General features: G+C 50.1%; 1 protein-coding gene across 1 annotated transcript in view; it reads left to right on the top strand.

The window, feature by feature from the left end:
• The first annotated feature begins 661 nt into the window (after positions 1-661).
• LOC135554425 (FH1/FH2 domain-containing protein 1-like) overlaps positions 662-20435 on the top strand; it is a 261547-nt gene continuing 241773 nt past the window's right edge. Inside the window, 1 exon segment of the mRNA XM_064986740.1 lies at positions 662-1032. Within this exon segment, the coding sequence (XP_064842812.1) occupies positions 868-1032 (165 nt within the window). The 5' untranslated portion in view covers positions 662-867.

The following is a 20435-nucleotide window of genomic DNA, read 5'->3' as shown; positions in this document are numbered from 1 at the left end:
CAGGGCAGATTAAATGTAAAGGCCTCCAGGGCAGATTAAATGTAAAGGCCTCCAGGGCAGATTAAATGTAAAGGTCTCCAGGGCAGATTAAATGTAAAGGTCTCCGGGGCAGATTAAATGTAAAGGCCTCCGGGGCAGATTAAATGTAAAGGTCTCCAGGGCAGATTAAATGTAAAGGCATCCAGGCAGATTAAATGTTATGGCCTCCAGGGCAGATTTAATGTAAAGGCCTCCAGGGCAGATTAAATGTAAATGCCTCCAGGGCAGATTAAATGTCCACTTCACAGTCAATCCAGCAGAGGGCGCTCCATCATTGTCAATGTTTATCCTAAATACTTGGGAACGGATCTAACGTTAACCGTCTTAATTGGCGGGTGTCAATTAACAAATGAGCAAAAACATTAGCCTACCTAATTAGACTGTCAATAATCGATTCCTCAGTTGATATTAGACTTCGCCCACCATTTTTTTTCTCCCAAGTGTTTAGTGAGTTTATGTTTTCCGCCGAACTAGCAGTTTGAATCGTCTCAGTTTAACTGCTGTGCCAGCTGTAGCTCTGTCTATTTCCATCTCATGAGTCACTACTTTTCAACTTCCAGCAGCAGTTCCAACCCCTCACACTCCGCTTCCTGATACCTGACGTCACACGGTCACGGCAAGGGGTTGTCCGCTGGTGTGTTCTGTACAGCAACAGTTTCCTTTTAACACTGAGAGGAGCGTCAAGCGGGGAAGAACAAGTCGCCGCGTTTTTTCCTTCTTTATTTTAAAATGGAAGTTTAGGACAAGGGGAATATATCCGCAGGGACACGGCTCTACACCGCGACTGACAGCAGAGAAACGTTATCCCCAGCCGGCTGAGGAAAAGCCATGGCCATTATAACCTGCCGAGTGCAGTATTTGGAGGACTCGGACCCTTTCGTCTGTACCAACTTCCCGGAGCCACGGAGACCGCCGCCCTATGATCTGGACGAAAACATCGCCTTGATTGAGCAGATAGCCGGGGTTCACAAACTCCTGGAGGCACCGCTGAAGGTCAGTTTTAAATTGGACCGCCTTATCGTCCTTCTAAAATAGCTCAAATAACTTGATGCGTTCGGAAAATATGCTGAAGCCACCAGCAGCCGACCGACACAGGTGTGATCCCCCATGGTGATTGACTGGCTGACGTCCATGGTCATGTCATCCACAACACGGGGTTTCCTTGTCAAAAGGAGCCTACCAGTACTTTATTGACAGTCCAGTTGTTGCATATTTCAAAAAGAATGTAGCCTTTATAAGTTATCTAAACTTGAACATGCAGGTGAATAGATAGTTTATCAAGGACGGTTTCATTCTCTAGTTTGCTGAAGGCTGTTGAGTAAACCTTAAAACATATTTAGCTAAAATGCAACTGTTGATTTAACCCCTCTGTGTTAACCCCCTTCCAACCCCTCTGTGTTAACCCCCTTCCAACCCCTCTGTGTGTTAACCCCCTTCCAACCCCTCTGTGTGTTAACCCCCTTCCAACCCCTCTCCGTGTTAACCCCCCTTCCAACCCCTCTGTGTGTTAACCCCCTTCCAACCCCTCTGTGTTAACCCCTTCCAACCCCTCTGTGTGTTAACCCCCTTCCAACCCCTCTGTGTGTTAACCCCTTCCAACCCCTCTGTGTGTTAACCCCCTTCCAACCCCTCTGTGTGTTAACCCCTTCCAACCCCTCTGTGTGTTAACCCCTTCCAACCCCTCTGTGTGTTAACCCCTTCCAACCCCTCTGTGTGTTAACCCCCTTCCAACCCCTCTGTGTGTGTTAACCCCCTTCCAACCCCTCTGTGTGTTAACCCCTTCCAACCCCTCTGTGTGTTAACCCCTTCCAACCCCTCTGTGTGTTAACCCCCCTTCCAACCCCTCTGTGTGTTAACCCCCCTTCCAACCCCTCTGTGTTAACCCCCCTTCCAACCCCTCTGTGTGTTAACCCCCCTTCCAACCCCTCTGTGTGTTAACCCCACTTCCAACCCCTCTGTGTGTTAACCCCACTTCCAACCCCTCTGTGTGTTAACCCCACTTCCAACCCCTCTGTGTGTTAACCCCTCTGTGTTAACCCCCTTTCAACCCCTCTGTGTGTTAACCCCCTTTCAACCCCTCTCTGTGTTAACCCCCTTCCAACCCCTCTCTGTGTTAACCCCCTTCCAACCCCTCTCTGTGTTAACCCCCTTCCAACCCCTCTCTGTGTTAACCCCAACCCCTTCCAACCCCTCTCTGTGTTAACCCTACCCCTTCCAACCCCTCTCTGTGTTAACCCCTTCCAACCCCTCTGTGTGTTAACCCCTTTCCAACCCCTCTGTGTGTTAACCCCAACCCCTTCCAACCCCTCTCTGTGTTAACCCTACCCCTTCCAACCCCTCTCTGTGTTAACCCCCTTCCAACCCCTCTGTGTGTTAACCCCTTCCAACCCCTCTGTGTGTTAACCCCACTTCCAACCCCTCTGTGTGTTAACCCCACTTCCAACCCCGCTGTGTGTTAACCCCACATCCAAACCCTCTGTGTGTTAACCCCTCTGTGTTAACCCCCTTTCAACCCCTCTGTGTGTTAACCCCCTTTCAACCCCTCTGTGTGTTAACCCCCTTCCAACCCCCTGTGTGTTATACCCCCTTTCAACCCCTCTCTGTTTTAACCCCCCTTCCAACCCCTCTCTGTGTTAACCCCCCTTCCAACCCCTCTCTGTGTTAACCCCCCTTCCAACCCCTCTCTGTGTTAACCCCCTTCCAACCCCTCTCTGTGTTAACCCCCCTTCCAACCCCTCTCTGTGTTAACCCCAACCCCCTTCCAACCCCTGTCTGTGTTAACCCCCCTTCCAACCCATCTGTGTGTTAACCCCCCTTCCAACCCATCTGTGTGTTAACCCCCCTTCCAACCCATCTGTGTGTTAACCCCCCTTTCAACCCCTCTGTGTGTTAACCCCCCTTCCAACCCCTCTGTGTGTTAACCCCACTTCCAACCCCTCTGTGTGTTAACCCCACTTCCAACCCCTCTGTGTGTTAACCCCACTTCCAACCCCTCTGTGTGTTAACCCCTCTGTGTTAACCCCCTTTCAACCCCTCTGTGTGTTAACCCCCTTTCAACCCCTCTCTGTGTTAACCCCCTTCCAACCCCTCTCTGTGTTAACCCCCTTCCAACCCCTCTCTGTGTTAACCCCCTTCCAACCCCTCTCTGTGTTAACCCCAACCCCTTCCAACCCCTCTCTGTGTTAACCCTACCCCCTTCCAACCCCTCTCTGTGTTAACCCCCTTCCAACCCCTCTCTGTGTTAACCCCTTCCAACCCCTCTCTGTGTTAACCCCCTTCCAACCCCTCTCTGTGTTAACCCCCTTCCAACCCCTCTCTGTGTTAACCCCCTTCCAACCCCTCTCTGTGTTAACCCCAACCCCTTCCAACCCCTGTCTGTGTTAACCCCCTTTCAACCCCTCTCTGTTTTAACCCCCTTCCAACCCCTCTCTGTGTTAACCCCCTTCCAACCCCTCTCTGTGTTAACCCCCTTCCAACCCCTCTCTGTGTTAACCCCCCTTCCAACCCCTCTCTGTGTTAACCCCCTTCCAACCCCTCTCTGTGTTAACCCCAACCCCTTCCAACCCCTGTCTGTGTTAACCCCCTTCCAACCCATCTGTGTGTTAACCCCCTTCCAACCCATCTGTGTGTTAACCCCCCTTCCAACCCATCTGTGTGTTAACCCCCTTTCAACCCCTCTGTGTGTTAACCCCCCTTCCAACCCCTCTCTGTGTTAACCCCACTTCCAACCCCTCTGTGTGTTAACCCCACTTCCAACCCCTCTGTGTGTTAACCCCACTTCCAACCCCTCTGTGTGTTAACCCCTCTGTGTTAACCCCCTTTCAACCCCTCTGTGTGTTAACCCCCTTTCAACCCCTCTCTGTGTTAACCCCCTTCCAACCCCTCTCTGTGTTAACCCCCTTCCAACCCCTCTCTGTGTTAACCCCCTTCCAACCCCTCTCTGTGTTAACCCCAACCCCTTCCAACCCCTCTCTGTGTTAACCCTACCCCTTCCAACCCCTCTCTGTGTTAACCCCTTCCAACCCCTCTCTGTGTTAACCCCCCTTCCAACCCCTCTCTGTGTTAACCCCCTTCCAACCCCTCTCTGTGTTAACCCCCTTCCAACCCCTCTCTGTGTTAACCCCCCTTCCAACCCCTCTCTGTGTTAACCCCAACCCCCTTCCAACCCCTGTCTGTGTTAACCCCCTTCCAACCCCTGTCTGTGTTAACCCCCTTCCAACCCATCTGTGTGTTAACCCCCTTCCAACCCATCTGTGTGTTAACCCCCCTTCCAACCCCTCAGTGTGTTAACCCCCATTCCAACCCCTCTCTGTGTTATGCCCAACCCCCTTCCAACCCCTCTGTGTGTTAACCCCCCTTCCAACCCCTCTGTGTGTTAACCCCCCTTCCAACCCCTCTGTGTGTTAACCCCCTTCCAACCCCTCTGTGTGTTAACCCCCTTCCAACCCCTCTGTGTGTTAACCCCCCTTCCAACCCCTCTGTGTGTTAACCCCCCTTCCAACCCTCTGTGTGTTAACCCCACTTCCAACCCCTCTGTGTTAACCCTACTTCCAACCCCTCTGTGTGTTAACCCCTCTGTGTGTTAACCCCCCTTCCAACCCCTCTGTGTGTTAACCCCCCTTCCAACCCCTCTGTGTGTTAACCCCCCTTCCAACCCCTCTCTGTGTTAACCCCCCTTCCAACCCCTCTGTGTGTTAACCCACCTTCCAACCCCTCTGTGTGTTAACCCCCCTTCCAACCCCTCTCTGTGTTAACCCCCCTTCCAACCCCTCTCTGTGTTAACCCCCTTCCAACCCCTCTTTGTGTTAACCCCCTTCCAACCCCTCTCTGTGTTAACCCCCTTCCAACCCCTCTCTGTGTTAACCCCCTTCCAACCCCTCTGTGTGTTAACCCCCTTCCAACCCCTCTGTGTGTTAACCCCCTTCCAACCCCTCTGTGTGTTAACCCCACTTCCAACCCCTCTGTGTGTTAACCCCCTTCCAACCCCTCTGTGTGTTGACCCCCTTCTAACCCCTCTCTGTGTTGACCCCCTTCCAACCCCTCTGTGTGTTAACCCCCTTCCAACCCCTCTGTGTGTTAACCCCCTTCCAACCCCTCTGTGTTAACCCCTTCCAACCCCTCTCTGTGTTAACCCCCCTTCCAACCCCTCTCTGTGTTAACCCCCCTTCCAACCCCTCTCTGTGTTAACCCCCCTTCCAACCCCTCTCTGTGTTAACCCCCCTTCCAACCCCTCTGTGTGTTAACCCCTCTGTGTTAACCCCCCTTCCAACCCCTCTGTGTTAACCCCCCTTCCAACCCCTCTGTGTTAACCCCCCTTCCAACCCCTCTGTGTGTTAACCCCACTTCCAACCCCTCTGTGTGTTAACCCCTCTGTGTTAACCCCCTTCCAACCCCTGTGTGTGTTAACCCCCTTTCAACCCCTCTCTGTGTTAACCCCCCTTCCAACCCCTCTCTGTGTTAACCCCCTTCCAACCCCTCTGTGTGTTAACCCCCCTTCCAACCCCTGTCTGTGTTAACCCCCCTTCCAACCCCTGTCTGTGTTAACCCCCTTCCAACCCCTCTGTGTGTTAACCCCTTTCCAACCCCTCTGTGTGTTAACCCCAACCCCCTTCCAACCCCTCTCTGTGTTAACCCTACCCCCTTCCAACCCCTCTCTGTGTTAACCCCCTTCCAACCCCTCTGTGTGTTAACCCCCCTTCCAACCCCTCTGTGTGTTAACCCCACTTCCAACCCCTCTGTGTGTTAACCCCACTTCCAACCCCTCTGTGTGTTAACCCCACTTCCAACCCCTCTGTGTGTTAACCCCTCTGTGTTAACCCCCCTTTCAACCCCTCTGTGTGTTAACCCCCCTTTCAACCCCTCTGTGTGTTAACCCCCCTTCCAACCCCCTGTGTGTTAACCCCCCTTTCAACCCCTCTCTGTTTTAACCCCCCTTCCAACCCCTCTCTGTGTTAACCCCCTTCCAACCCCTCTCTGTGTTAACCCCCCTTCCAACCCCTCTCTGTGTTAACCCCCTTCCAACCCCTCTCTGTGTTAACCCCCTTCCAACCCCTCTCTGTGTTAACCCCCTTCCAACCCCTGTCTGTGTTAACCCCCTTCCAACCCCTGTCTGTGTTAACCCCCTTCCAACCCATCTGTGTGTTAACCCCCTTCCAACCCATCTGTGTGTTAACCCCCTTTCAACCCCTCTGTGTGTTAACCCCCTTCCAACCCCTCTCTGTGTTAACCCCACTTCCAACCCCTCTGTGTGTTAACCCCACTTCCAACCCCTCTGTGTGTTAACCCCACTTCCAACCCCTCTGTGTGTTAACCCCTCTGTGTTAACCCCCCTTTCAACCCCTCTGTGTGTTAACCCCCCTTTCAACCCCTCTCTGTGTTAACCCCCCTTCCAACCCCTCTCTGTGTTAACCCCCCTTCCAACCCCTCTCTGTGTTAACCCCCCTTCCAACCCCTCTCTGTGTTAACCCCAACCCCCTTCCAACCCCTCTCTGTGTTAACCCTACCCCCTTCCAACCCCTCTCTGTGTTAACCCCCTTCCAACCCCTCTCTGTGTTAACCCCCCTTCCAACCCCTCTCTGTGTTAACCCCCTTCCAACCCCTCTCTGTGTTAACCCCCCTTCCAACCCCTCTCTGTTAACCCCCCTTCCAACCCCTCTCTGTGTTAACCCCCCTTCCAACCCCTCTCTGTGTTAACCCCAACCCCCTTCCAACCCCTGTCTGTGTTAACCCCTTCCAACCCATCGGTGTGTTAACCCCCTTCCAACCCATCTGTGTGTTAACCCCTTCCAACCCCTCTGTGTGTTAACCCCCCTTCCAACCCCTCTGTGTGTTAACCCCTTCCAACCCCTCTCTGTGTTAACCCCCTTCCAACCCCTCTGTGTGTTAACCCCCTTCCAACCCCTCTGTGTGTTAACCCCCCTTCCAACCCCTCTGTGTGTTAACCCCTTCCAACCCCTCTGTGTGTTAACCCCCTTCCAACCCCCTGTGTGTTAACCCCCCTTTCAACCCCTCTCTGTTTTAACCCCCTTCCAACCCCTCTCTGTGTTAACCCCCTTCCAACCCCTCTCTGTGTTAACCCCCTTCCAACCCCTCTCTGTGTTAACCCCCTTCCAACCCCTCTCTGTGTTAACCCCAACCCCTTCCAACCCCTGTCTGTGTTAACCCCTTCCAACCCATCTGTGTGTTAACCCCCCTTCCAACCCATCTGTGTGTTAACCCCCTTCCAACCCATCTGTGTGTTAACCCCCCTTCCAACCCCTCTGTGTGTTAACCCCCTTCCAACCCCTCTGTGTGTTAACCCCTTCCAACCCCTCTGTGTGTTAACCCCCTTCCAACCCCTCTGTGTGTTAACCCCCTTCCAACCCCTCTGTGTGTTAACCCCCCTTCCAACCCCTCTGTGTGTTAACCCCCTTCCAACCCCTCTGTGTGTTAACCCCCTTCCAACCCCTCTGTGTGTTAACCCCCTTCCAACCCCTCTGTGTGTTAACCCCCTTCCAACCCTCTGTGTGTTAACCCCACTTCCAACCCCTCTGTGTTAACCCTACTTCCAACCCCTCTGTGTGTTAACCCCTCTGTGTGTTAACCCCCTTCCAACCCCTCTGTGTGTTAACCCCCTTCCAACCCCTCTGTGTGTTAACCCCCTTCCAACCCCTCTCTGTGTTAACCCCCTTCCAACCCCTCTGTGTGTTAACCCACCTTCCAACCCCTCTCTGTGTTAACCCCCTTCCAACCCCTCTCTGTGTTAACCCCCTTCCAACCCCTCTCTGTGTTAACCCCCTTCCAACCCCTCTTTGTGTTAACCCCTTCCAACCCCTCTCTGTGTTAACCCCCCTTCCAACCCCTCTCTGTGTTAACCCCCTTCCAACCCCTCTGTGTGTTAACCCCCTTCCAACCCCTCTGTGTGTTAACCCCCCTTCCAACCCCTCTGTGTGTTAACCCCACTTCCAACCCCTCTGTGTGTTAACCCCCCTTCCAACCCCTCTGTGTGTTGACCCCCCTTCTAACCCCTCTCTGTGTTGACCCCCTTCCAACCCCTCTGTGTGTTAACCCCTTCCAACCCCTCTGTGTGTTAACCCCCTTCCAACCCCTCTGTGTGTTAACCCCCTTCCAACCCCCTCTGTGTTAACCCCCTTCCAACCCCTCTCTGTGTTAACCCCCTTCCAACCCCTCTCTGTGTTAACCCCCTTCCAACCCCTCTCTGTGTTAACCCCCTTCCAACCCCTCTGTGTGTTAACCCCTCTGTGTTAACCCCCTTCCAACCCCTCTGTGTTAACCCCCCTTCCAACCCCTCTGTGTGTTAACCCCACTTCCAACCCCTCTGTGTGTTAACCCCTCTGTGTTAACCCCCCTTCCAACCCCTGTGTGTGTTAACCCCCCTTTCAACCCCTCTCTGTGTTAACCCCCTTCCAACCCCTCTGTGTGTTAACCCCCTTCCAACCCCTGTCTGTGTTAACCCCCTTCCAACCCCTGTCTGTGTTAACCCCCTTCCAACCCCTCTGTGTGTTAATCCCCTTTCCAACCCCTCTGTGTGTTAACCCCAACCCCCTTCCAACCCCTCTGTGTGTTAACCCCCCTTCCAACCCCTCTGTGTTAACCCCCCTTCCAACCCCTCTGTGTGTTAACCCCCCTTCCAACCCCTCTGTGTTAACCCCCTTCCAACCCCTCTGTGTGTTAACCCCCTTCCAACCCATCTGTGTTAACCCCAACCCCCTTCCAACCCCTCTCTGTGTTAACCCTACCCCCTTCCAACCCCTCTCTGTGTTAACCCCCCTTCCAACCCCTCTGTGTGTTAACCCCCCTTCCAACCCCTCTCTGTGTTAACCCCCTTCCAACCCCTCTGTGTGTTAACCCCCTTCCAACCCCTCTGTGTGTTAACCCCCTTCCAACCCCTTTGTGTTTTATCCCACCTTCCAACCCCTCTGTGTGTTAATCCCCCTTCCAACCCCTCTCTGTGTTAACCCCCCTTCCAACCCCTCTGTGTGTTAACCCCCCTTCCAACCCTCTGTGTGTTAACCCCCTTCCAACCCCTGTCTGTGTTAACCCCTTCCAACCCCTCTGTGTGTTAACCCCCCTTCCAACCCCTCTGTGTGTTAACCCCCCTTCCAACCCATCTGTGTTAACCGTCTTCCAACCCATCTGTGTTAACCGTCTTCCAACCCATCTGTGTTAACCGTCTTCCAACCCCTCACACCCCTGTATTTCTCCTCGGTGCATGATTAAAAACTAGAGACTACTTGTCTCCTTTTAAAAACATTCCTTTACAAATCTGCCTAATCACTCCCGTGCCCCGGGGTGAGTCCCGCCAGATCCCAAATGGCACCCTATTGCCTATATAGTCCTCTACCCTAAGGTCTCTTGGTCAACAATAGTGCACTATGTAGGGAATAGGGTGCCATTTGAGATGTAAACAGATACTTCCCGGGCTGTTAGAGAGATAGCGTGGAAATGTCCATAATGTCAAAGCCTGTCTTGTATCAGATAAATGAGTCTAACAGTTATTTCAGCGTTGTAGGACGAAACAACAAAGTTTTTTTTCTCTCTGTTCCTTATAGTTTGTTTTTTTGGGGGGTTAATTGTGTTGTTATTATCTCAACATAATAATAACTTGACCGTTTTTTTTTGTTTCTCTGTTCTTCGTTTTACTTTGTTCGTATATTATGGGCAAGTGTTTCCTGTTACAGTCGGTGTTTTGATACCCTCTGCCCCCCCCTCTTCCTCCCTGGATGTCAGTTTAGTCTAAGTGGAGTTAATACCCAAGGAAAGTTTAGTCTAAGTGGAGTTAATACCCAAGGAAAGTTTAGTCTAAGTGGAGTTAATACCCAAGGAAAGTTTAGTCTAAGTGGAGTTAATACCCAAGGAAAGTTTAGTCTAAGTGGAGTTAATACCCAAGGAAAGTTTAGTCTAAGTGGAGTTAATACCCAAGGAAAGTTTAGTCTAAGTGGGTGGAGTTTAATACCCAAGGAAAGTTTAGTCTAAGTGGGTGGAGTTAATACCCAAGGAAAGTTTAGTCTAAGTGGGTGGAGTTAATACCCAAGGAAAGTTTTTAGTCTAAGTGGGTGGAGTTAATACCCAAGGAAAGTTTAGTCTAAGTGGGTGGAGTTAATACCCAAGGAAAGTTTAGTCTAAGTGGGTGGAGTTAATACCCAAGGAAAGTTTAGTCTAAGTGGAGTTTAATACCCAAGGAAAGTTTAGTCTAAGTGGAGTTAATACCCAAGGAAAGGGTGGGATCTGTAAACACGATACGCTGCAGGTAGCCTGTATGTACCAGCCCCGTATGTACCAGCCCCGTATGTACCAGCCCCGTATGTACCAGCCCCGTATGTACCAGCCCCGTATGTACCCGTCTGGTACCAGCCCTGTATGTACCAGCCCTGTATGTACCAGCCCTGTATGTACCAGCCCTGTATGCACCTGCCCTATATGTACCAGCCCTGTATGTACCAGCCCTGTATGTACCAGCCCTGTATGCACCAGTCTGGTACCTGCCCTATATGCACCTGCCCTATATGCACCAGCCCTATATGTACCTGCCCTATACGTACCAGCCCTATATGCACCAGCCCTATATGTACCAGCCCTATATGCACCAGTCTGGTACCAGTCCTATATGTACCAACCCTATATGCATCAGTCTGGTACCAGCCCTATATGTACCAGCCCTATATGCATCAGTCTGGTACCAGCCCTATATGTACCAGCCCTATATGCATCAGTCTGGTACCAGCCCTATATGTACCAGCCCTATATGCATCAGTCTGGTACCAGTCCTATATGTACCAGCCCTATATGTACCAGCCCTATACATACCAGCCCTATATGTACCAGCCCTATATGTACCAGCCCTATATGTTCCAGCCCTATATGTTCCAGCCCTATATGTACCAGCCCTATATGTTCCAGCCCTATATGTTCCAGCCCTATACGTACCAGCCCTATACGTACCAGCCCTATACGTACCAGCCCTATACGTTCCAGCCCTATATGTTCCAGCCCTATATGTTCCAGCCCTATATGTACCAGCCCTATATGTACCAGCCCTATATGTACCAGTCCTATATGTACCAGCCCTATATGTACCCGTCTGGTACCAGCCCTATATGCACCAGTCCTATATGTACCAGCCCTATATGTACCAGTCTGGTACCAGCCCTATATGTACCAGCCCTATATGTACCAGCCCTATATGTACCAGCCCTATATGTACCAGTCCTATATGTACCAGCCCTATATGCACCGGTCGGGTACCAGCCCTATATGTACCAGTCCTATATGTACCAGTCTTGTACCAGCCCTTTGCTGTGAGACTCGAAATTGATCTCAGGTGCATCCTGTTTCCATTGATCATCCTTGAGATTCTACAACTTGATTGGAGTCCACCTGTGGTAAATTCAATTGATTGGACATGATTTGGAAAGACACACACCTGTCTATATAAGGTCCCACAGTTGACAGTTCATGTCAGAGCAAAAACCAATCCATGAGGTCGAAGGAATTGTCCGTAGAGCTCCGAGACAGGATTGTGTCGAGGCACAGATCTGGGGAAGGGTACCAAAACATTTCTGCAGCATTGGCGGTCCTCAAGAACACAGTGGCCTCCATCATTCTAAAATGGAAGAAGTTTGGAACCACCAAGACTCTTCCTAGAGCTGGCCACCCGGCCAAACTGAGCAATCGGGGGAGAAGGGCCTTGGTCAGGGAGGTGACCAATAACCGGATGCTCACTTTGACAGAGCTCCAGAGTTCCTCTATGGAGATGGGAGAACCTTCCAGAAGGATAACCATCTCTGCTGCACTCCACCAATCAGGCCTTTATGGTAGAGTGGCCAGACGGAAGCCACTCCTCAGTAAAATGCCCATGACAGCCCACTTTGAATTTGCTAAAAGGCACCTAAACGACTCTTAGACCATGAGAAACAAGATTCTCTGGTCTGATGAAACCAAGATTGAACCCTTTGGACTGAATGCCAAGTGTCACATCTGGAGGAAACCAGGCATTGCTCATCACCTGGCCAATACCATCCCTACGGTGAAGCATGGTGGTGGCAGCATCATGCTGTGGGGATGTTTTTCAGCAGCAAGAACTGGAAGACTAGTCAGGATGGAGGGAAAGATGAACGGAGCAAAGTACAGAGAGATCCTTGATAACCTGCTCCAGAACGTTCAGGACCTCAGACAGGGTCAAAGGTTCACCTTCCAACAGGACAACGACGCTAAGCGCAAAGCCAAGACAACGCAGGAGCGGCTTTGGGCCAAATCTCAATGTGCTTGAGTGGCCCAGCCAGAGCCCGGACTCATTGTACCTAATCTATATGTGTAAACATGTATACGCAGGGCTCAGCTGTCAAAGAGACCTTGTTCTCGGTCTGTGTTCCTTGATGAAATAAAGGTATAATATTTGAATCCGATCTAACATCTTTGGGGAGACCTGAAAATAGCTGTGCAGCGACGCTCCCCATCCAACCTGACAGAGGTTGAGAGGATCTGCAGAGAAGAATAGGAGAAACTCTCCAAATACAGGTGTGCCAAGCTTGTAGCGTCACACCCAAGAAGACTGGAGGCTGTAATCGCTGCCAAAGGTGCTTCAACAAAGTACTGAGTAAAGGGTCTGAATACTTAAATGTGATGTTTATTTTTTCGTAAATTAGCTAAACTTTCTAAATGTATTTTGGCTTTATGGGGTATTGTGATGTCATTATGGGGTATTGTGATGTCATTATGGGGTATTGTGATGTCATTATGGGGTATTGTGATGTCATTAGGGGGTATTGTGTATAGTTTGACGGGGGGGGGGGGGGGTTAATAATTTTTAGAATAAGGCTGTAACGTATCAATGTGTAAAAAGTGAAGGGGTCTGAATACTTTCTGAATGCACTGTAGTGCCCTAACTTTACAGACGTATTGCCCTATATAGGGAGTAGGCTGCTATTTGGGACACAACAAGGCATGGGAAGCCACCGGCACTACTGGAATAGTGTGGATGGTATTATAATAGTGTAATATTCTGGTGAGGTATTATATAATGCTGCTTCCTCCTAGTTCTAGTCTGGTCCCAGGTCAGGTATTAGAACGCTGCTTCCTCCTAGTTCTAGTCTGGTCCCAGGTCAGGTATTATAATGCTGCTTCCTCCTAGTTCTAGTCTGGTCCCAGGTCAGGTATTAGAATGCTGCTTCCTCCTAGTTCTAGTCTGGTCCCAGGTCAGGTATTATAATGCTGCTTCCTCCTAGTTCTAGTCTGGTCCCAGGTCAGGTATTATAATGCTGCTTCCTCCTAGTTCTAGTCTGGTCCCAGGTCAGGTATTAGAATGCTGCTTCCTCCTAGTTCTAGTCTGGTCCCAGGTCAGGTATTAGAACGCTGCTTCCTCCTAGTTCTAGTCTGGTCCCAGGTCAGGTATTAGAATGCTGCTTCCTCCTAGTTCTAGTCTGGTCCCAGGTCAGGTATTAGAATGCTGCTTCCTCCTAGTTCTAGTCTGGTCCCAGGTCAGGTATTAGAATGCTGCTTCCTCCTAGTTCTAGTCTGGTCCCAGGTCAGGTATAATAATGCTGCTTCCTCCTAGTTCTAGTCTGGTCCCAGGTCAGGTATTAGAACGCTGCTTCCTCCTAGTTCTAGTCTGGTCCCAGGTCAGGTATTATAATGCTGCTTCCTCCTAGTTCTAGTCTGGTCCCAGATCAGGTATTAGAATGCTGCTTCCTCCTAGTTCTAGTCTGGTCCCAGGTCAGGTATTATAATGCTGCTTCCTCCTAGTTCTAGTCTGGTCCCAGGTCAGGTATTAGAATGCTGCTTCCTCCTAGTTCTAGTCTGGTCCCAGGTCAGGTATTAGAATGCTGCTTCCTCCTAGTTCTAGTCTGGTCCCAGGTCAGGTATTATAATGCTGCTTCCTCCTAGTTCTAGTCTGGTCCCAGGTCAGGTATTAGAATGCTGCTTCCTCCTAGTTCTAGTCTGGTCCCAGGTCAGGTATTAGAACGCTGCTTCCTCCTAGTTCTAGTCTGGTCCCAGGTCAGGTATTATAATGCTGCTTCCTCCTAGTTCTAGTCTGGTCCCAGGTCAGGTATTAGAATGCTGCTTCCTCCTAGTTCTAGTCTGGTCCCAGGTCAGGTATTATAATGCTGCTTCCTCCTAGTTCTAGTCTGGTCCCAGGTCAGGTATTATAATGCTGCTTCCTCCTAGTTCTAGTCTGGTCCCAGGTCAGGTATTAGAATGCTGCTTCCTCCTAGTTCTAGTCTGGTCCCAGGTCAGGTATTAGAATGCTGCTTCCTCCTAGTTCTAGTCTGGTCCCAGGTCAGGTATTAGAATGCTGCTTCCTCCTAGTTCTAGTCTGGTCCCAGGTCAGGTATTAGAATGCTGCTTCCTCCTAGTTCTAGTCTGGTCCCAGGTCAGGTATTAGAATGCTGCTTCCTCCTAGTTCTAGTCTGGTCCCAGGTCAGGTATAATAATGCTGCTTCCTCCTAGTTCTAGTCTGGTCCCAGGTCAGGTATTAGAACGCTGCTTCCTCCTAGTTCTAGTCTGGTCCCAGGTCAGGTATTATAATGCTGCTTCCTCCTAGTTCTAGTCTGGTCCCAGATCAGGTATTAGAATGCTGCTTCCTCCTAGTTCTAGTCTGGTCCCAGGTCAGGTATTATAATGCTGCTTCCTCCTAGTTCTAGTCTGGTCCCAGGTCAGGTATTAGAATGCTGCTTCCTCCTAGTTCTAGTCTGGTCCCAGGTCAGGTATTAGAATGCTGCTTCCTCCTAGTTCTAGTCTGGTCCCAGGTCAGGTATTATAATGCTGCTTCCTCCTAGTTCTAGTCTGGTCCCAGGTCAGGTATTAGAATGCTGCTTCCTCCTAGTTCTAGTCTGGTCCCAGGTCAGGTATTAGAATGCTGCTTCCTCCTAGTTCTAGTCTGGTCCCAGGTCAGGTATTAGAATGCTGCTTCCTCCTAGTTCTAGTCTGGTCCCAGGTCAGGTATTAGAATGCTGCTTCCTCCTAGTTCTAGTCTGGTCCCAGGTCAGGTATAATAATGCTGCTTCCTCCTAGTTCTAGTCTGGTCCCAGATCAGGTATTATAATGCTGCTTCCTCCTAGTTCTAGTCTGGTCCCAGGTCAGGTATTAGAATGCTGCTTCCTCCTAGTTGTAGTCTGGTCCCAGGTCAGGTATTATAATGCTGCTTCCTCCTAGTTCTAGTCTGGTCCCAGATCAGGTATTATAATGCTGCTTCCTCCTAGTTCTAGTCTGGTCCCAGGTCAGGTATTAGAATGCTGCTTCCTCCTAGTTCTAGTCTGGTCCCAGATCAGGTATTATAATGCTGCTTCCTCCTAGTTCTAGTCTGGTCCCAGATCAGGTATTAGAATGCTGCTTCCTCCTAGTTCTAGTCTGGTCCCAGGTCAGGTATTAGAATGCTGCTTCCTCCTAGTTCTAGTCTGGTCCCAGGTCAGGTATTAGAATGCTGCTTCCTCCTAGTTCTAGTCTGGTCCCAGGTCAGGTATTAGAATGCTGCTTCCTCCTAGTTCTAGTCTGGTCCCAGGTCAGGTATTAGAATGCTGCTTCCTCCTAGTTCTAGTCTGGTCCCAGGTCAGGTATTAGAATGCTGCTTCCTCCTAGTTCTAGTCTGGTCCCAGGTCAGGTATTAGAATGCTGCTTCCTCCTAGTTCTAGTCTGGTCCCAGGTCAGGTATTAGAATGCTGCTTCCTCCTAGTTCTAGTCTGGTCCCAGGTCAGGTATTAGAATGCTGCTTCCTCCTAGTTCTAGTCTGGTCCCAGGTCAGGTATTAGAATGCTGCTTCCTCCTAGTTCTAGTCTGGTCCCAGGTCAGGTATTATAATGCTGCTTCCTCCTAGTTCTAGTCTGGTCCCAGGTCAGGTATTATAATGCTGCTTCCTCCTAGTTCTAGTCTGGTCCCAGGTCAGGTATTAGAATGCTGCTTCCTCCTAGTTCTAGTCTGGTCCCAGGTCAGGTATTAGAATGCTGCTTCCTCCTAGTTCTAGTCTGGTCCCAGGTCAGGTATTAGAATGCTGCTTCCTCCTAGTTCTAGTCTGGTCCCAGGTCAGGTATTAGAATGCTGCTTCCCCTAGTTCTAGTCTGGTCCCAGGTCAGGTATTAGAATGCTGCTTCCTCCTAGTTCTAGTCTGGTCCCAGGTCAGGTATTAGAATGCTGCTTCCTCCTAGTTCTAGTCTGGTCCCAGGTCAGGTATTAGAATGCTGCTTCCTCCTAGTTCTAGTCTGGTCCCAGGTCAGGTATTAGAATGCTGCTTCCTCCTAGTTCTAGTCTGGTCCCAGGTCAGGTATTAGAATGCTGCTTCCTCCTAGTTCTAGTCTGGTCCCAGGTCAGGTATTAGAATGCTGCTTCCTCCTAGTTCTAGTCTGGTCCCAGGTCAGGTATTAGAATGCTGCTTCCTCCTAGTTCTAGTCTGGTCCCAGATCAGGTATTAGAATGCTGCTTCCTCCTAGTTCTAGTCTGGTCCCAGGTCAGGTATAATAATGCTGCTTCCTCCTAGTTCTAGTCTGGTCCCAGGTCAGGTAGTAGAATGCTGCTTCCTCCTAGTTCTAGTCTGGTCCCAGGTCAGGTATTAGAATGCTGCTTCCTCCTAGTTCTAGTCTGGTCCCAGGTCAGGTATTAGAATGCTGCTTCCTCCTAGTTCTAGTCTGGTCCCAGGTCAGGTATTAGAATGCTGCTTCCTCCTAGTTCTAGTCTGGTGCCAGGTCAGGTATAATAATGCTGCTTCCTCCTACTTCTAGTCTGGTCCCAGGTCAGGTATTATAATGCTGCTTCCTCCTAGTTCTAGTCTGGTCCCAGGTCAGGTATTAGAACGCTGCTTCCTCCTAGTTCTAGTCTGGTCCCAGGTCAGGTATTAGAATGCTGCTTCCTCCTAGTTCTAGTCTTGTCCCAGGTCAGGTATTATAATGCTGCTTCCTCCTAGTTCTAGTCTGGTCCCAGATCAGGTATTAGAATGCTGCTTCCTCCTAGTTCTAGTCTGGTCCCAGGTCAGGTATTAGAATGCTGCTTCCTCCTAGTTCTAGTCTGGTCCCAGGTCAGGTATTAGAATGCTGCTTCCTCCTAGTTCTAGTCTGGTCCCAGATCAGGTATTAGAATGCTGCTTCCTCCTAGTTCTAGTCTGGTCCCAGGTCAGGTATTAGAATGCTGCTTCCTCCTAGTTCTAGTCTGGTCCCAGGTCAGGTATTAGAACGCTGCTTCCTCCTAGTTCTAGTCTGGTCCCAGGTCAGGTATTATAATGCTGCTTCCTCCTTGTTCTAGTCTGGTCCCAGGTCAGGTATTAGAATGCTGCTTCCTCCTAGTTCTAGTCTGGTCCCAGGTCAGGTATTAGAATGCTGCTTCCTCCTAGTTCTAGTCTGGTCCCAGGTCAGGTATTAGAATGCTGCTTCCTCCTAGTTCTAGTCTGGTCCCAGGTCAGGTATTAGAATGCTGCTTCCTCCTAGTTCTAGTCTGGTCCCAGGTCAGGTATTAGAATGCTGCTTCCTCCTAGTTCTAGTCTGGTCCCAGGTCAGGTATTATAATGCTGCTTCCTCCTAGTATTATAATGCTGCTTCCTCCTAGTTCTAGTCTGGTCCCAGATCAGGTATTAGAATGCTGCTTCCTCCTAGTTCTAGCCTGGTCCCAGGTCAGGTATTAGAATGCTGCTTCCTCCTAGTTCTAGTCTGGTCCCAGGTCAGGTATTAGAACGCTGCTTCCTCCTAGTTCTAGTCTGGTCCCAGGTCAGGTATTATAATGCTGCTTCCTCCTAGTTCTAGTCTGGTCCCAGGTCAGGTATTAGAATGCTGCTTCCTCCTAGTTCTAGTCTGGTCCCAGGTCAGGTATTATAATGCTGCTTCCTCCTAGTTCTAGTCTGGTCCCAGGTCAGGTATAATAATGCTGCTTCCTCCTAGTTCTAGTCTGGTCCCATGTCAGGTTTTATAATGCTGCTTCCTCCTAGTTCTAGCTGGTCTTCCTCCTAGTTCTAGTCTGGTCCCAGGTCAGGTATTAGAACGCTGCTTCCTCCTAGTTCTAGTCTGGTCCCAGGTCAGGTATTAGAATGCTGCTTCCTCCTAGTTCTAGTCTGGTCCCAGGTCAGGTATTAGAATGCTGCTTCCTCCTAGTTCTAGTCTGGTCCCAGGTCAGGTATTAGAATGCTGCTTCCTCCTAGTTCTAGTCTGGTCCCAGGTATTAGAATGCTGCTTCCTCCTAGTTCTAGTCTGGTCAGGTATAATAATGCTGCTTCCTCCTAGTTCTAGTCTGGTCCCAGGTCAGGTATTATAATGCTGCTTCCTCCTAGTTCTAGTCTGGTCCCAGGTCAGGTATTAGAATGCTGCTTCCTCCTAGTTCTAGTCTGGTCCCAGGTCAGGTATTAGAATGCTGCTTCCTCCTAGTTCTAGTCTGGTCCCAGATCAGGTATTATAATGCTGCTTCCTCCTAGTTCTAGTCTGGTCCCAGATCAGGTATTAGAATGCTGCTTCCTCCTAGTTCTAGTCTGGTCCCAGGTCAGGTATTAGAATGCTGCTTCCTCCTAGTTCTAGTCTGGTCCCAGGTCAGGTATTAGAATGATGGTCCCAGGTCAGGTATTAGAATGCTGCTTCCTCCTAGTTCTAGTCTGGTCCCAGATCAGGTATTAGAATGCTGCTTCCTCCTAGTTCTAGTCTGGTCCCAGGTCAGGTATTAGAATGCTGCTTCCTCCTAGTTCTAGTCTGGTCCCAGGTCAGGTATTAGAACGCTGCTTCCTCCTAGTTCTAGTCTGGTCCCAGGTCAGGTATTATAATGCTGCTTCCTCCTTGTTCTAGTCTGGTCCCAGGTCAGGTATTAGAATGCTGCTTCCTCCTAGTTCTAGTCTGGTCCCAGGTCAGGTATTAGAATGCTGCTTCCTCCTAGTTCTAGTCTGGTCCCAGGTCAGGTATTAGAATGCTGCTTCCTCCTAGTTCTAGTCTGGTCCCAGGTCAGGTATTAGAATGCTGCTTCCTCCTAGTTCTAGTCTGGTCCCAGGTCAGGTATTAGAATGCTGCTTCCTCCTAGTTCTAGTCTGGTCCCAGGTCAGGTATTATAATGCTGCTTCCTCCTAGTTCTAGTCTGGTCCCAGATCAGGTATTAGAATGCTGCTTCCTCCTAGTTCTAGCCTGGTCCCAGGTCAGGTATTAGAACGCTGCTTCCTCCTAGTTCTAGTCTGGTCCCAGGTCAGGTATTAGAACGCTGCTTCCTCCTAGTTCTAGTCTGGTCCCAGGTCAGGTATTATAATGCTGCTTCCTCCTAGTTCTAGTCTGGTCCCAGGTCAGGTATTAGAATGCTGCTTCCTCCTAGTTCTAGTCTGGTCCCAGGTCAGGTATTATAATGCTGCTTCCTCCTAGTTCTAGTCTGGTCCCAGGTCAGGTATAATAATGCTGCTTCCTCCTAGTTCTAGTCTGGTCCCAGGTCAGGTATTATAATGCTGCTTCCTCCTAGTTCTAGCTGCTTCCTCCTAGTTCTAGTCTGGTCCCAGGTCAGGTATTAGAACGCTGCTTCCTCCTAGTTCTAGTCTGGTCCCAGGTCAGGTATTAGAATGCTGCTTCCTCCTAGTTCTAGTCTGGTCCCAGGTCAGGTATTAGAATGCTGCTTCCTCCTAGTTCTAGTCTGGTCCCAGGTCAGGTATTAGAATGCTGCTTCCTCCTAGTTCTAGTCTGGTCAGGTATTAGAATGCTGCTTCCTCCTAGTTCTAGTCTGGTCAGGTATAATAATGCTGCTTCCTCCTAGTTCTAGTCTGGTCCCAGGTCAGGTATTATAATGCTGCTTCCTCCTAGTTCTAGTCTGGTCCCAGGTCAGGTATTAGAATGCTGCTTCCTCCTAGTTCTAGTCTGGTCCCAGGTCAGGTATTAGAATGCTGCTTCCTCCTAGTTCTAGTCTGGTCCCAGATCAAGTATTATAATGCTGCTTCCTCCTAGTTCTAGTCTGGTCCCAGATCAGGTATTAGAATGCTGCTTCCTCCTAGTTCTAGTCTGGTCCCAGGTCAGGTATTAGAATGATGGTCCCAGGTCAGGTATTAGAATGCTGCTTCCTCCTAGTTCTAGTCTGGTCCCAGATCAGGTATTAGAATGCTGCTTCCTCCTAGTTCTAGTCTGGTCCCAGGTCAGGTATTAGAATGCTGCTTCCTCCTAGTTCTAGTCTGGTCCCAGGTCAGGTATTAGAATGCTGCTTCCTCCTAGTTCTAGTCTGGTCCCAGGTCAGGTTGTTCTCTTGCGAACTCATTGAAGTAACATTTGCTGAAGGAGTTGATAGAGCATAAACAGACCCAGGCTAGCTTCCTTCCCTCCTAAAGCTGAAGGAGCAGAAACAGACCCAGGCTAGCTTCCTTCCCTCCTAAAGCTGAAGAAGCAGAACCAGACCCAGGCTAGCTTCCTCCCCTCCAGAAGCTGAAGGAGCAGAAACAGACCCAGGCTAGCTTCCTCCCCTCCAGAAGCTGAAGGAGCAGA

Source organism: Oncorhynchus masou, chromosome 2, assembly GCF_036934945.1.
Source record: "Oncorhynchus masou masou isolate Uvic2021 chromosome 2, UVic_Omas_1.1, whole genome shotgun sequence".
In the NCBI taxonomy this organism is placed as follows: domain Eukaryota; kingdom Metazoa; phylum Chordata; class Actinopteri; order Salmoniformes; family Salmonidae; genus Oncorhynchus; species Oncorhynchus masou.
The sequence above is the reverse complement of the archived record's forward strand: the minus strand, read 5'-3'. Positions and strand labels throughout refer to the sequence as shown.